This window comes from Lissotriton vulgaris, chromosome 1_1 (assembly GCF_964263255.1).
Source record: "Lissotriton vulgaris chromosome 1_1, aLisVul1.2, whole genome shotgun sequence".
NCBI classification, from domain to species: domain Eukaryota; kingdom Metazoa; phylum Chordata; class Amphibia; order Caudata; family Salamandridae; genus Lissotriton; species Lissotriton vulgaris.
In genome coordinates, this window is record NC_141685.1 from 1181493968 (window position 1) to 1181511588 (window position 17621).

Here is a 17621-nt window from a genome sequence, read left to right on the forward strand (position 1 = left end):
TGGTGACTCCTCCCGCGGGGCGGCTGGCAGGGACCCGGTCAAAAGTGAAAGGCAGTATTGATGCAGTGGTGAAAACAAGCAGGGGCTCTTAATTAAGTGTCCTTAAATGAGAGTATTCAATGTATTCGCCAGTAGATTTAGTTCAAGCTTCATTACCTCATGTATTGGGGAGCCGGCCTAGGGCAATGTTCCAGTTGTTTTTGCAATCTGCCATGATATAGTGGATCACCCCAGCCTTGGTACGGAATGTTCTATTCAGGGGGGCAGTGGATAGTACTTTCAATGGAACAGCTAAATAAACAAAGGACTATACTCGTTATATGTATGTCAAACACCCTTAGGTTTTTTCATCTTGGTGGCTCAGGGTGTCCAAAATGGTCAGTGTTTGTCATGTTCCACATTCTCCCAGCAACATTTAAAACCCTTAAAGTAGTGATTACATGAAGGGGTGGGAAGAGCGAACTCAAAAGGGTTCTCTACTTATTACCTGTCGCTCAGAAGAGTTCCCACTTCAACATAATTTAGCATTAGCGGCTGGCAAGGAACGAGAGTGGAGGGCGGCGGAGTAATGGGGGGGTACAAAATAAAAGAACACTTGCCTCCTTGCCGCGTCTCGAGTCTAGTTGTCTCTCCTCCATCATCCCTCGTCGTCTCTCTGTGGCCGGAAACAGGAGGCATACAGGCTCCCTTCCTTGGGCCAATCACAACGCTGCAATGCGTTACTGTGATTGGTCTGATCGCCGTAGCTCGACCCTCCGCTGGGGAATGGGAGGCTGGGCATGTTCCCCACCAGGCTGTGTAATGCAGCCTGGTGGGGAACATGTAAAACGCATGACTATTTGGCTGGCCCGAGAGAGCCGCCCAAGCAGTCAAAGCTCACTTTAGAGTGCAGCAGCCACTCCTCCTCCGGGAGGTCACAGGAGTCCAGCCCCGCCCAACCTGGCTGACTATGTGGGTACATTTGAAAACCCACTTGCATAGCATGTAAATCCTTTGGAAAAATTGGCACATTACTACTTAAAACTTACTAAATGCATTAATTTGTATCTTTAAAGTCCTATAGCTACTGCAGCAGAGGCAGTCTGATAAAAACCTGGGCTGAAAAAATGCCTCATTACCTTTAACGTTCTCGGCGCAGTGTGTCAACAGGTTGCCTTTTGCACGTATGCCTCCATTCTTGCTTTGACTAATGTGCCTACTGGGCAGCAAAATGATTCAGTTTAAGAACTTATTGAAATACCAGTGACTTGTCAGTGTAGTTTAAAGGGCAATCCACAGAAGAGGGAAAAAAGTTCCCCAGACTTAGTCCCACTTTGCGAACAATCCCCGACAAAATACACACCAATCGGGGCTTTGTTAGATGATCTCCGCTCAGGTTTTAGACGTATTCATGCTCCACTTTCCAGCCTTTGGTCAACTTATATTTCCTTGCCATGCCCTCTCTCTTTAACAAAGCAAGAACTTAAGCCTTGCCTTTTTTGTTTTGTTTCATACGGCTGGGTAGTATAATAAATATAACCACCTATTTGTGAAAAACGGAGAAAATATCAGCCTTTAAAAAGACAGTTAAGATGCTCTCGCTTTTAGGTCATGGTATGAGGTCCTGAGTGTGAACGCTCCATGGGGTTTGAGTATCTTTTAAATGTTTTTTAAAAGCCAAGCTGCTTGGCACCCTCTTTCATTCACCCCCTCTTTTAGCTTCCTTGGTTCTAACATGCTCTGGAGCAGTTACTCTGAATGCCAAATAAAAAACATAATAACTACATAGTACATACATTCCGTTTGGATGAGACCACTGCATGCTATGATATTCTCTGTTTAGACTGTCTTGGGGTGTAACTCTGCTTTTTATGAGGTCTCGCCTGGCGAAAGCAGCACATGCGCCACTCTCGCCAGAGGACCTTTTGGAATCAATTCTCCACCGTGGGCTCATGCACGCCCCTGCATGGACAAAGATAGCTGCTCTCGCCATCTGTCCATAGCAAACTGCATGCGCGGGTCCGTGGGACAGTGGACAGTCCGCCGCCATCTTGTTCACGCCAGCTTCCTTCAACTCTGGCGTGCTTTCACTTTAAAAAGTGCATGGAGCGACTGACCCAGAGTTGAAGGAAGCTGGTGCGCAACAATTTTTTTGTTTTGCTTTGCCGCTCTCACTCCCCCCTCGCACGTTAACCACGCTGCCACGCTTACCCCCCACGCCCCCCTCTCTACTGCAGCAGGACAAGCGGCGCACAGCCAGACCATGAGGAAGATGGGCAGAGGGACCGGTATGTGGAAAAAATACAGACGTACCAGTTCAGAGTTAAGCTAATTTTCAAACAATGTCAATGATGTCTTGTTAGATTTCATGAATGCACAAGCCTGCTCTGTGGAAAGCGATCTACAAGACAACCGTCCGGGACAAAAAAAAAACAGGTCAATTTCAGACACTCCTCATAAGGGCTCTTGACATCCTTGAGTGCGTACATTCACAATGGCCACTACTACTGCAGTCACATACGAAGAAAAGAACGCAACTTGACGTGAAACTGCTTCATTAAAAACACTACCCCGCCCCTCGCGCGTTCATCACGCTGCTGCGCTTACTTCCCCCCTCCTGTGTCTCACCCCCAGCAGCTTCCCGGGCAAACACACAGTGTTTCAGCTGACAACCACACTTGAGTACTTCACAGGTCTTTCAAGACCATTCACTCGTTAACGAGGCTTTGTTGTTTTTTTATCCCTATGTAGCCCTTCAAACTCTTCACACACATATGTTAATGGCACAGCCCAGCAAAACCTGTCCTAGTAGCTTTAGACGACCCACTGCAATACCCACCAGCCTTCCTAGAGGAGCTAGAGTGGTTTGGGAAGGTGTCTGGCTTTTGCATTAAGATACAGAAGTCACAGACCCTCAATATATTGATGCCACCCACCTTGCAGGAACAATTGGCTGCCAGCTACTCTCTAGCATGGACTGCATTCTCGGTATTGTATCTCGGAGTACAGATTGCCTCCACGATTCAATTACAGCACTTTACTATGCTATATACGGACAAACATCGCCAAATAAAGGCATTACAGCCTCTCCTGACTCTGACTTATAGATGCCAATACTCCCCAGGGGTCTATTTATATTCCAGGCCTTTCTGTTGATACCACCTGCAGGTATGCTGAAATCCATGCTTTGTATGGGAAAGCTAACACCCATGTATGCATCACAATCAGATATACCACCCCAATGGAGAGGGGGACCTGGAGGTTCCTTATCTACACTACCATCAAGCGGCACAGCTCCACTTCTTGGCGGAGTGGCACCTCCCAGAGACCGAGAAGCATTCAATAATGGGAGAGCACCTTCGGAAGGTACTTAGGCTACACACGAAATACAGAGCATGCAGTCTATACTCCTTGCCGATCACCAGAGCTATCCTCGCAGCCTGGGTTAGAGAGGCCACTCGAAAGGAACGCTGTTCTCCCCCAACACCATTTACGTCCATATTTGGTAACTCAGACTTTGCTTCCAGCCTTCCCCTACAGCCCTTTCGGCAAGGCAACATACTGATGGTCTCATCTCCTTTCAGCAACTGAAAACTATAGTATCCCTGAAACAGATCACCTCCAGTACCTGCAGGTCAAGCATTGGGTACCCCTCCCCCCTCCCCCCCCCCCCCCCCCCCCCCCCCCGAGGTACAATAAGAGGCGAGATGGACACTCGCTCCCCTTGAGAAATGGCCCCTACTCAAAGATGGAGACATGCGTATTGTCAACAAATTATACACCCTCCTGACCCACCCCGATGTGCAAGAGAAAATTGCGGGCCAGAGGCACTGGGAAACAGGCGTTGGGAGGGTCATTCACACATAAAGAATGGGGAAACATATACTTTCAGGTGCGCCGCACAACTTGTTGGGCATCAAGCGTAGAAACCTCTACTAAGATTGTGATCTGTTGGTATTTCTCACATGCTGGACTACACAGGGGTAACCCTCCCAGCAGTGAGGACTGCTGGAGAGGCTGCAGGAGGGGGAGAAACACTCCTCCACTTACTTTGGACAAATATTTCAGCACAGTCTTCCCACCAAGAATAACTGCAGCTCATTAGATGGGGTGCATAGTTGACTACTTCTAGATATACAAAATGATTTGAATTAGGTTTTGAACGGCCTAATCCATGTTAAACTTAGTACAATATATTTTCTCCTATATTTCTCCTATATGTTCTCCAATCTTTTCTCCTATGTCTATACTTGTCTATGTAATTATGGAACCTGTATCTCCCTGATCCTCATGTGAATCACTCTGATACCTCCGGGTCTAGCCAGCACTATATAAAATTTTGCACAAAAAAAAATAAACCTCCCTCCTCTCTCAATGGTGCCCAATTATCGCCCTGCCATTTCCCATACCTGTGAACCCCCCCTTCCCATCCACATCCCCTCGCACAATGTACACTCATGCCATCCGATCAATGTAGGGGGAGGTGGGGCAAAACAGGGCGCTTTTGTTGTGTTTCCAACTTCAAGCTCCTATATGGCCTAGGCTCGGCCCCTGTGCAGGGGCTGCTGCTCGGGAGAGTGAAACTGCTTCGGCTTGTGCAGTCCCGGCGCGTGGCAGGTACACAATCCAGAGCATCTAAGTTCATGCTCCCCGGGAACTGCTTCGAACAGACACCATGGCGGTGGCAATCGCACCCCTTCTCCGCAGGGCGGTGGCAGGAAGGTGCTCACTCACACCGTGGCGCAGATCAATACGGAGTTTGTTACACAGGTGTACGCTTCTTCTCCAGACCACTTTTTATAAAAGTACTTCTGTTACAATCTCACTAAGCATCAGTTATCAGTAAGGACTCCTATAAAACATACACAGCACATATGCGACACTCCAAAACTGACAAGTTACATGTAGTAAGAAATATGCACTTCAAGCCGCCTAGGATATCAAATAGGAGCTAGATAGCAAAAAAAGGTGCCCTGTGTCTATAAGGAACCGGCATTGGTGTGTCGTGCAGAAGTTTGAACTCCCAGACTTAATGTAGTTGTGCTTAAGACCACTACGTGCTCCTGCTCACAAGCTTGTCTACCTCTTCCCTACCCTCCACGAGTAGAGTACCTGAGCACACTGCCTCAGTCCTCTCCTACCCTCGCTGCAGGACTAACCACTTCTAATGTCCCAAAGGCGAGACCTATTGGCTATGCCAATGCTTGTTTTACTTGTGCTAAATGTTTGATACTCTGTGACCATTCCTAATCTTTAGAAAGTTGAGTGTGTTTCTTTCACACGTGAAGCGTATCACCTTAGTACAGAGCTTTCCAAACTGTGTGTCCCGACACAGTACTGTGTCGCCTGCAAAGGGTGGGTGTGTCGCGGCATGACACCGGTATAATTAAGAGACATTCCTTTGAAAGAGTGTCAGCAAAGTGCGGGCTCCGAGACACTCTGCTCCACGGGGGCCAGGCTATTCACAACAAAGCCTCATTAACAAGTAAATGCAGGGGCTTGACACAGCCCCCCCTCCAGCAACCCAGCCCCCTTATCACAGAACTCAGGCCTCAGAGCAATAACGAAGACTCTCTGCACGCACTGGCACTGTTTTGTACACACAACTATTGCTGAAAACCTTCTGTTTTACTGACAACTTTTCAGAATTGCGAAGATGAACGACTTACTAAGGTGGTGAAGCAATCTATGAACTCTTTATTTGTGATATGTTTTTGTTCACATGAGACTGACGGGATAGCTAAAGTTAAAAAGATTGCAAATTTATTTACACACTCTCTCCCGAACCTGTCCCTTGGAGCAGCCCCACGCAGAACCTTCCTGGCTAATTCTGTTGAATCCGGATGAGCATGAGACATCCAACGGATGGAACTTGTTTTCCCAAGCCCCCGGGAAGCAGCTTTACAAAGATGCACCTATCGAGTGCGGAACCCTTGGACCCGTGTGTCATGAAGTAGGCATCTGAGAGCTTAACACCGGGCACAGGCTTTAAAAGACGTGTCCCCCTTCCATTTGCCATCAGTGCACGTTTACGTGTATGCGATACGACTCACAATGCTGCCGGCTGTTCTGGAAAACTCATCTATGTGCCTAGCGCTTAATATTAGCTTTAAAGCGCTCACATTGTAGGCAGGAAAGGAACTGCGACACGAGTAGACACAGTGACTGTGCACAAAATAACAACATTGATGTCAAATGGAAACATGGAATTAAATATTTATCCAGGTTTCACTGTCATTGACACAGACAAAAGCTTCTATATAGGAATCGATCACAGTAGCATGTGAATCTCAACCTCCAGGGGGCCCCCTCGGCACCGCATTTCCACCTGACAGTTACAGATTGAGTTCGGAGGGGCCCCCTCCACGTTCCCTGCAGGGGGGGGCGGGCAGGCTCAATTTTCGTTATGCCACTGAGTAAATGGTCTTTTAAAGACCTGCGAAGTACTCGGGTGTGGCTGTGTGTGTGCCAGGGAAGCTGGGGTGAGGTGACAGACGGAGGGTGACAGAGGGAGGGAGACAGAGGGATGGAGACAGAGGGACAGAGACAAAGGGACAGAGACAGAGAACAGAGATAGAGGGACATAGATTGAGGGAGGGAGACAGGGAGAGGGAGGGAGAGGGAGACAGAGGGACGGAGACAGAGAGGGAGACAGGGAGGGAGAGGGAGACAGAGGGACGGAGACAGAGGGACGGAGACAGAGGGAGGGAGACAGAGAGAGGGAGACAGAGAGAGGGAGACAGAGAGAGGGAGGAAGAGGGAGAGGGAGGGAGAGGGACACAGAGGGAGAGGGAGACAGAACTACAGAGACAGAGGGAGACAGACAGAGGGGGACAGACAGAGGGGGACAGACAGAGGGGGACAGACAGAGGGAGGGAGACAGAGGGAGGGAGGGAGGCAGAGGGAGGGAGATAGAGGGAGGGAGGGAGACATTCGGAGGGAGGGAGACATTCAGAGGGAGGGAGACATACAGAGGGAGATAGAGGGAGGGAGTCCAGGGTATACAGCGAGAGGGAGACAGAGGGAGGGAGACAGACAGATGGACACAGACGGATGGAGACAGAGAGAGAGGGAAACCGTGGGAGAGAGAGAGAGAGGGAGATAGAGGGAGGGAGTCCACGGTATACAGCGAGAGGGAGACAGAGGGAGGGAGACAGACAGATGGACACAGAGGGAGGGAGACAGGGAGAGAGGGAAACCGTGGGAGAGAGAGAGGGAGACAGAGGGAGGGGGTGCGGGGTATACAGAGAGAGGGAGAGAGACAGACAGAGGGAGGGAGACAGAGAAAGAGAGAGAGGGCGACAGAGAGAGAGGGAGAAAGAGAGAGGGAGACAGAGGGAGGAGGCAGAGGGTGGAGGCAGAGGGAATGAGGAGGATACAGGGAATGAGAGGGAGACAGAGAGAGAGGGAGGAGGGCAACAGAGGGAGGGAGACATATGGAAGGAGACCGATGGAGGGAGACCGATGGAGGGAGACAGATGGAGGGTGACAGAGGGAGGGAGGGAGAGAGACAGAGGGAGGGAGAGAGACAGAGGGAGGGAGAGAGATGAGAGGGTGACAGAGGAAGGGAGACAGATGGAGGGAGGGAGAGGGAGGGAGACAGATGTGGGGAGACAGAGGGTGACAGAGGCAGGGAGAGGGAGGGAGACAGAGAGAGAGGAAGAGAAAGAGAGGAAGACAGAGGGGGAGGCAGAGGGAGACAGAGGGAATGAGGGGGAGACAGAGGGAATGAGAGGGAGACAGACAGAGGGAGGGAGACAGAGAGAGAGAGAGGGAGGGAGACAGAGAGAGAGGGAGACAGAGAGAGAGGGAGACAGAGAGAGACAGACAGAGAGAGACAGACAGACCTTACACCCAGTTTTGCCGGTCACTGTCTTTGTTAGAGCTGATTCACAATTGCTTTAGTAACCTTCCTGCTTTCTCAAATTTGCTTGAAAATGCACCATTTGCCCACTTTTATTTCAAAATTTTCTTCCGGGGGGCGAATTACCCCCCCCCCCCCCTGAACCCCCCTTAGGTGGGTCTGGATTTCTCGGTATGATCGCTACACTGCCTTACTGTGTCCCAAAATGATGCATCTCCAAAAAGTGTGTCACCAACATAAAAAGTTTGGAAAGCTGTGCCTTAGTACATCAGATTATGTTGTTACATTAAGTGGTATTTGTTATGAGATACTTTTTACAAATGACCCTATTGTAAATAGAGCAACATTACAATCTAACAAGTTTAATACAAGGTTTTTTAGCAGTGCACATCCAGAGCTCACATATTTGAAGTTTCTCTCATATATGATACTGAAAGAAAAGGAGGCTCTGTGATATATAATATTTGCCTACGATCACACAATTTTGTGATTTATACCAGGTTTCACATTGTGCAGTCAGCCCCCTCTTCTCCTTTTTTGCATCGAAGGATTAGGATTTCTCTTGGCACATAAGGTTAGAGCCTGGGTGGCAGGCTGAAGCCACATGAAAGCTTGGCTCCTTTTTGTCCGGAAAGACCAAGTTGATGTTGATTTAACTATGAGCCAGACACTTGGCTCGAACTTTCAGTGGCTAACCCATCTCTACTACATAGCTGTGCATGTCACTTTCAGCATCACATCAGAATTGTTCAAAATCAATTGTAATTGTTTATTTTTTCAATTTTACTTCAATCACAGGAAGAGTTCGACTTGTCTTCCACTTCCCAGATGTCCCCCCTCTCGTTGTACTTGGAACATCCCAAACCCTGTCTCACTCCAGAACTGCCATTGAAAGAAGAAAGAGCCTCAAGAAAAATACCAACATTTGCAGGTATCATGTGATTTATGCTTTTTTTTTATCATGAGGGCCTTGTGTTGGAGTGGGAGGTTTTTTCCTTATCTGCAGTAAATCTCAGGTGCGAAAGTAAAACATTTAGCGAGGGTCAGATTATACCTTTCTGATGGATACATCTGCCAGTGGATTCCTCACCTTGTGAATATCCCCTGCGCCAGCAGCATTCGGAAATTTTTCGTAGCTCTCAACGCCGACGGGGACAACGTCACAGAAGCATGGCTCCGCTCGCGGCTCCGCTGACGTCACCGGAGCCATAAGAGCCTCGTCAGCGTGATGACGTCAGTTCCCTTTTTTCCGCGCTGTCGACGCTAACAGTTTTCTGGGACTCTCCGTTGTTTTGTTGCTACATTGTGTTTCTGGATTACTTCTCTTGTTTCTTTCTTGAAGATGTCGTCGGGGAAGTCAGGGTTTAGGCCTGTAGGGAGTGCGGGGGCCCTATGTCCATCACGGATCCCCACGAAGATTGTGTCTGGTGCCTGTCGTCGGATCACGACATCGAGGGTTGCGCTTGCTGTCGCAAGATGAACCCGAAGGCTCTAAAGGAGAGAGAGGCCAAGCTGTTCATGGCGAAGATGAGAAAGGAGAAGAGAGGTCGAAGAAGATTAAGGTTGAGATCCAGGTCGAGGTCGGGTTTGAAGTTGACGTCTGGTCAAGCTTCAAAGTCAAAGAAGCATAAGAAGAAGAAGAGGCACGGCTGTCACCGCCGCTCGGATAAGGACGCGGCTCCGAAATCGACTTCTCCATCTCCTCAGCGTCGTAAGGACTATGTCTCTCCTTCTCCCTCAGGCTCGAATCAGTGTTCTCCTGTTCATTCGGCTTCGCCTGCAGCTTCTCCAGTGCATTCTCCGACGCCGGCTCCATCTCCGATGCCGGCTCATTCTCCGGCTCCGGTGGAAGAGGCTCCAGTACCTGATGAATCGTCGACTCCATTGGCTCCACCGTCGGCGCCGCTTGGCCCGAGTCTGGTAATGCCTCAGCCTGAGTCTGTACCGGGCGCTTACCCAACCTTTCCCTGGCTCGGGTCAAGATCCATCACATTACTTAAATGCAATGTATGGAGTCTTTGCAAGAGCTATGTACCCCTCTGGAGCACCTTCGGGTCCCATGGGTCCTATGGCCTTTAACCTGGGGGTTTCTCAGGCTTATGATCACGCACCCTTTATGCCATTTCTTCCAGCGGCGCAGTCCTGGCATTTCCCGGCGCCGAGGACATCAACGCTGTTCCCTTAATCTCTGACGCCGTCAGCTCGACCTCGCTCGTCCCAGGCTGCGCCTCAGGATCCTTGTTCGACGCCGGCTCCGGATCCGTCGGAGTTGTGTCTGGCTCCGCCGATGCCGGTTCTAGGGATAAGGTCCAGGCGGGAGGCACAGAGGATTTTGGAGGAGCAGCGTTATCGTGCAGAGGAAGAAATGGAGGAAGGTGAACTTCAAGAGTCAGAGGACTTATTTGAAGATTTGAGGGAGGCAAGTGGCCTTGATATGTCCCTGGAATGGGATCTTTCTCCTCCTTCAGATGCTCCTTCTAGGGATGTGGCTCCTTACCACACAGTTATAAGGAAGGCAGCGGAGCTTTTAGACCTGCAGCTTCCAACAGCTGAATTCAAGTCCAATATTTTGACTAAGGTTCTTCATTCTCCCTCCACTGTAATAGAGCCTTTATTGCCTTTTAATGATGCCATCACTGAGCCGGTTATGGAGGTTTGGCGCAAGTCCTTTTCAGCTCCAGCAGTATAAAAATATGTTGCTGCGAGGTACAGGGTGGCTCCAGGAGATCCGGACTTCCTAGCATCTCATCCTTCTCCTGAGAGCCTGTGGTTCAAGCTGCCTGTTTGAAGAAATCTTCTGGGGCCTATCCTCAAATCCCTGGTGATAGAGACTCGAAAAGGCTTGATCAGTCAGCTAAAAAGGTGTTCTCCTCAGCAAGTATGGCCTTGAAGTCCACAAATGCCACCTGTCTTTTGGGCCGTTACATTCACACTCTAATGGACTCTGCAAAACAGCTTGCTCCTAAATTGTCTGAGGAGGACAGACAGAATTTTAATGAGGTTTTGGCAGACACTCAAGCAGCTGCACGTCAGGTTATTTTCGAGTGGCTGGGACACTGCGGACTCTGTTGCCAGGATTATGGGATCTTCGGTTGCCACAAGGAGAAGTGATTGGCTCAAGTCATCGGAGTTCTCTCCGAATGTGCAGGTAACATTTCTTGACCTCCCTTTCGATGGTTCTGGGCTGTTTGGGGATAAAAGCAGATGCAGCCTTAGAAAGGTTCAAGGACAGCAAAGCCACAGCTAAGTCTCTGGGCTTACAGGCGCAGTCTAAAGGTTCCTCTTACAGGAGGTACACAGGTTTTGGAAGGTCGTCCTTTCGAGCCTCAGCAGCAGCAAAATACCCTGTATAAGACCTACAGGGGCAAGAACAGAGGTCGTCCACGAGGTCGTCAGCCTTCCTCCTCTTCCTCCTTCTCTACCTCCCCCCCTCTTGCCACAGCAAAGCAGCCCTAGATCTACCATTCTGGATCATGTTGGTCCTGTAGGGGGTCGGCTTACCCATTTTCTGCAAGATTGGGAATTGGGAATCGGTTACCACAGACCTTGTGGAAAATCTTTATGCTCTTCCCTTTCGGGAATTCTCTGCCAAGGGGCTTGCTCGGAGGACCACCTTAATCTCCTGCTTGAGGAAATCCCAACATTATTGAAAAAAGGTGCGATAGAGGTGGTTCCAGAGCTGGAAAGGGGTCAGGATGCTACTCCTGGTATTTCCCGATACCCAAGAAGGATGGCCGGTTATGTCCAATCCTAGATCTCAGGATCTTGAACCTTTTTCTGAAGCAGGAGAGGTTCAAGAGGCTCACCCTTGTGCAGGTTCTGCAAGCGTTGCAGCAGGAGGACTGGATGATGTCCATCGACTTGCAGGATGCGTATTTTCATATTCCAATCCTGAAGTCCCACAGGAAGTATATCCGTTTTTTGGTAGGGTCTCAAAACTATCAGTTTGCGATTCTCCCGTTTGGTCTTACTACTGCACCTTGAGTCTTCACCAAAGTGATGGCACTGGTAGCAGCCCATCTCAGGAGATAGCGGAATCCGGTTTTCCCCTATCTGGACGACTGGCTGCTCAAAGCGGAGTCGCCAGAGAAGGTTCTTCATCATCTGCAAGTGACAACCCAGCTGTTGTACAAATTGGGTTTCTCGATAAATGTGCCCAAGTTTCCCCTTGTGCAACCTGTTCATAGGGGCGGTACTGGACACTGCTGTGAGTCGAGCATTCCCTCCTCCACAAAGGGTTCTAGACATTCAGGAAATGATCCCTTTATTCTACAATGGAGCGGTCGTGCAAGTCCTGAAGGTCCTTTGTCTGCTCGGTCTGTTTGCTTCCTGCATTCTGTTGGTCAACCATGCATTCTGGCACATAAGGGCACTCCAGTGGTGCCTCCGCAGGCAGTGGTATCAGCACAATGGAGATCTCAGGGAGTCAGTCAGGATCTCCAGAGAAGCTGCAGCGGATCTGCCTTGGTGGAGCGTGGAGGGCCATCTGTCTCAGGGAAAGCCCTTCCATCTACCTCCATCGGTGGCCACAGTGATAACGGATGTATCAACTCTTGGTTTCGGTGCTCATGTGGGGGATCTGGAGATCAAGGGCCTTTGTTCTCCAAAGGAAAGGTTGCATCACATCAACCTTCAGGAGTTGCGGGCGATACGTTTGCCGCTCAAGGCCTTCCTCCCCTCCCTTCACGGTCAGTCGGTTCAAGTCCTGACGGATAACACTACAGAGATATGGTATGTCAACAAGCCGGGATAAGTGGGGTTGCATTGTCTTTGCAGAGAGGCTCTGCGTCTCTGTTCATGGGTTCAGGACCATCAGATTTGTCTGATGGCAAACCATCTGGCCGGAGTTCTGAACGTGCATTCAGACAGTCTCAGTCGGCAGTTCTCTGCCGACCACGAGTGGAGGCTTCATCCGGAGGTGGTTCGTTACGTCTTTCGGATGTGGGGAACCCCTCTGGTGGACCTGTTTGACACTCAGGAGAACGCTCACTGCCTGTCATTCTGCTGTCTCCAGTATCCGATGCGGGGGCTTTGGGGGACGCGTTTCAGTTGAGTTGGGGCTCTCAACTTCTTTACGCGTTTCCCCCCATACCCTTGATTCCTCGGGTTCTGAGAAAGATTCGCCAAGACCGGGCCCAAGTCATATCGATCGCCCCGGATTGGCCAAGAAGGGTGTGGTACACAGATCTGCTTCACCTCTCGTCGCACCCTCCACTCCGTTTCCCTCTCAGGGCAGACCTCCTCTTGCAGTCGCAGGGGCAGGTTCTACACCCACATCTCCAGATCTTACACCCTCATGCCTGGAGATTGAATGGGGCAACCTGAATTCTTTCTCTCTCCCGCCTGACGTGGTGGACGTTATTTTATCAGCCAGGCGACACGCCACCAAGTCTGTCTATTCCTATAGGTGGTCCAAATTTGTCCATTGGTGTGGGGAGAGGTCTATCGACCCTTTAAATGCTCGCTTATCCAACATCCTTCAGTTTGCTCTCTCTAGCCCAGCAGGGCTTTGCTGTGGCTACTGTGAAGGGCTATTTAACGGCTTTGTCTGCGTTCATTTGTTTGCCGGATCAGCTGTCTTTGTTCATGTCGCCCATTGTGTTAAGGTTCATTAAGGGCCTTACTAACAAGTTTCCGCCCACTCCCTTTATTGTGCCTCAATGGGACTTAAATCTTGTCTTAACCTTCTTGATGGGTTCTCCCTTTGAGCCCTTGCACAAGTGTCACTTGAAACTATTGTCTTTTAAAACAGTTTTTCTTGTTGCCATTACCTCGGCAAGGAGGGTAAGTGAGCTTTAAGCTCTGAGTTCGAAACCCCTGTTCTTGACCATTCATGCTGATAGAATGGTACTCAGGACCAGGGCTGCTTTTCTGCCTTAGGTGGTAACTCCCTTCCGTCTGGGGCAGTCCATTACCCTTCCTACCTTTTATCCTCCCCCTCACCCTTCCAAGGAGGAGGAGTGGCTTCACCACCTGGACCCAAAAAGGGCAGTGAGTTTTTACCTCGACAGGAATAAAGACTTTTGTGTGGATGACCAGCTCTTCGTGTGCTTTACTGGCTGCAGGAAAGGCAGAGCGGTGCACAAGCGTACCCTTTCCAGATGGATTATCTTGTGCATCAAGATCTGTTACTCTTTGGCTGGTAAGGATCCTTCCAGAGGGTACAAGAGTTCACTCTACCAGTGCAAAGTCTTCAACATCTGCCTTGTCTAGAGGTGTTCCTGTAGAGGACATTTGTAGAGCTGCAACTTGGGCCTCCCTCCACACTTTCGCGAAACATTACTGCTTAGATTCCGAAGTGAGGAGGGACGGTCACTCTGCGCGTTCCGTCCTACAGGACTTTTTGGTATAGGAGGGTGGACACCCTCCTCCCGGATGGGGACTGCTGTGGGACTCTATTCACAAGGTGAGTAATCCACTAGCAGATGTATCCATCAGAAGAACAAGTTACTTACCTTCGGTAACGCTTTTTTCTGGTGGATACAGTATCTGCCTGTGGATTCCTCACTGACCCACCCGCTTCCCCGTTCTCCACCCTTGTATACCTACCTACAATGTTGATATTTTCTATCTGTTACTTTCAATGGAAGTGTTTTATTCTTTTTGCTTTACTGCATTGTATGTGTTGGTTTGAATACTGTGTACTGTGTATGTTGTGTACATATTTGTGTCGGTCCGTCCATGTGCCTCGAAGGCACAGAAAAAAAGGGCGGAACTGACGTCATCATGCTGACGAAGCTCTCTTATGGCTCCGGTGAGGTCAGCGGAGCCATGCTTCTATGAGATCGTCCTTGTCGGCGTGGAGAGCTACGAAAAATTTCTGAAAGCTGCCGGGGCAGGGGATATTCACACGGTGAGGTATCCACAGGCAGATACTGTATTCACCAGAAAAAGCATTACCGAAGGTAAGTAACTTGTTCTTTTCCCCCCCAAACCTTCCAGAAATAAAACAAAAAACTTTATTCAGTAGGGTTAGTTAGTATCAATGTTTTTGTTGGTTCAGAGAGCTGCATTATTTTAAAGTATTTATTTCAAGTGTTGCACATTTTGGCATAATATTTTGCTTTCTAAAGTAGAATCTTATGAAACTCTTAAATTTGAAGCATCGCATAGCAGTCTGCAGAAAGTAATCTAGAATACTTCATTAACGGATGCTCCTCCTCCAGATGATCCTCTTCAATAAATATCTTTGCACCCTAATGAAAGGCCGAATAGACCTTTTTGCTTTTTTATGAAAAAAAGACAATTGTATCCAAACCGTTGATAATTTCTGAAAAAGGTGACTAGGAACGTCTTTCGCAAACTTCTTGTTTTATTGGAAAGGCAGGGCCATGCAAACCTGGTAACATTAAGAGCAATTGAAGTGGCGCACACCGCCGATTCGGGTGTAAGATGGAGGACGTTTCTTACGACTGTACTGGCCACGGCGACAATTTACAACAGAAGGCAATATTCTCGGTTCCCGGAAAGGTGGACTGGGGTAAGGATTAGTAAAGAGAAGGGCATACCAGGATTTATTCATTCCCATTGCCCTGTCCCTGTGCAAGACCCTCTGTCTACATCTTACACTTTTTCTGTATATGTTCTAGCAGTTCCTGGAAATGACAGCAAGCATTGGCAAAGCAAATAAAGTTCTCCTAGTCAAGATCTATAGACTTTGTCAATGCTTGTATTAATATAGTTTTGGAGTATTCAGTAGAACAGTGCATTGAAATGAATAGTGCATTTTGAGATTTCCTAGTTTTTTTCTAGTACAGGGTGGTGTTTAAATCAAGAGAGCGGGAGGAGGAGGTGGTGGTTTAAAAGCAGTCCTGCCAAGTACCATGCATCAGGCGTTCGACTAATACATTTATTTTCTATTTATAAAGTGCATGGTTACTCCCAATGGGGAAGAAAGGGGGTGCGGTTTCCATAACTGACAGATAAGAAACAAGGACTGAGCAGACCTTAAGCAATTTGGGGAGAGGATGTAGCCTTGCGTCTAGAGAGGTTGACCTCAAATCTGGGGTACCGGGTTCGAGTCTCGGCATCAACACTCAAAATCCTGTGATTCTGGGCAAATCACCTAATCTCCTCATGCCTAACCAAAAAAATGTATGTGTCCATCTGTAACGAAACTGGTGCTCAAGTAACGCTCTGATACCCGATGTCTCCGGTCAGGTTTGCTCTATATAAAACTCTAAAAAAAAGAAAAAATCATTTTGGAGTCCTGAATAGCCAGGGTTTGAGTCCTTTCAGAAAGATCCTTTCCATTGGTTCTGCTCTCAAGTTCTGTGGCAAAGAATTCCAAATTATGGCCGCCAGATAACTAAAGGACTGGGCTCCCAACTTGGCTCTCTGCACTTGAGGCACCCTAACTAGATTAGCCCCAGCGGATCTTAAGCTCCTTGAGCGCGAGTAAGGTATTACTATAGAGCGCAGGTATCTAGGGCCTTTGTCCATCATTGTCCATATTTCAGTCTGGTGCTTCCCATCATCGTACTAAAATGCATTGTCACACATTATAGGCATAGCGCCTGACTGTCAAGCCATTAAGCGCTGCCTAGTGCTGTTAAAGCAAACTGCAGTGGCTGGCAGCGCATGGTGTGCACGTGCTGCTCCTTCAGGCTTGGAACTCATCACAGCTTGTAAAAAATCTGGGAATGGTAGTCTACCTCAGAATCCTCATCTGGTACCTGTATCGTACAGCATTGTGTTGCACCATGCACAGTCTGACATATTTTGAACATAATAGTAGTTGCATTTTACTCAATTCTGGTAGTGCAACAACTGTCACTGGCATTTTCCCAGGGGGGGTGTATTTCTGAGTGAGAATTAGAGTTCTCTACGTCCCATTCCATACATCACATTACCCACAAAGCTCTCTTTACAAAAAACTCAAAATACCTTCCAACCAAACTCTCAAGAGCAGGTAGTGGCTGGATTCTGAAACGCTCCAATTCACTTATTTTCATACCCCCTAAACTGAAAAGGAAAACTACCCATGCACTCTCCTTCTCAGGAAATGCTCCCAAGATATGGAACTCACTCCCCTAAGATCTCTGCTGCAAGCCCACCTTTTCTTGCTTCAAATGTGACCTCAAATCTCTACTTCTAAACACCTACTTCAACTTGATCACAAGTGGATCCATGGTTGCCCCAGTATTGGAACTTTCGTAGATTCCCATGCTTTGTATCATTCCCCGTCGTCGGAATGGGAGCCTCTGTAAATAAAAAATACCTTAGTAGTAAGCACAAAGTGAAAAAATAGGCCTAAGCCTCATCTCATTTTGTAGCTTATCCACCTCTTTTTGTAAAAGAGACCAAATTCTTGCAGTAGCCAATCAGAGCAGCCTCACCCCATAGAACCTTCCTGAGAGAACCTCAGAGCCTTAGATTTTCTACCGCACGTTGTGCAAGGGAGTCTCCATTGAGCTCTGCTCACTTTTCTTCAATTCTTAGTATATTTTCTTCAACTTGTGCCTATTTTTTCGTCATGTCTGACAAGGAGAAGAAAGCACTTTTCAGAGCTTGTGCTACTTGCTCAAAAAGGAGGTTGTTTGTTGAGGACAAACATGAAGTCTGCATATACTGCTTATATCCGGATCATAAGGCCACGGACTGCAAGATTTGCAGAACCTTCTCCACCAAGACCTTGAGGGACAGAGAGGGATGTCTCCTCACTTGGCTACAGAAAATGAAAGACCGCAAAGAACTTATGTCTTCTGACAGTGAGGGCTCCTCGTCGATGGTGTCATCAAGAAAGTCGAAGAAGAGGGATAGGTCTCCCCCTACTACT

General features: G+C 48.5%; 1 protein-coding gene across 2 annotated transcripts in view; it reads left to right on the forward strand.

Annotated features, from left to right (window-relative positions):
• The window catches only part of ATF6 (activating transcription factor 6), a 1839477-nt gene that overhangs the window by 457140 nt on the left and 1364716 nt on the right, over nucleotides 1-17621 (forward strand). For both annotated transcript variants that reach the window (XR_015309808.1, XM_086964422.1), the window contains exon 5: nucleotides 8642-8774. Coding sequence is in view for 1 of the 2 variants with exons in the window: in XM_086964422.1 (XP_086820548.1) it covers nucleotides 8642-8774 (133 nt within the window). In the remaining variant the exon portion in view is untranslated. The remainder of the gene's footprint in view (nucleotides 1-8641; nucleotides 8775-17621) is intronic.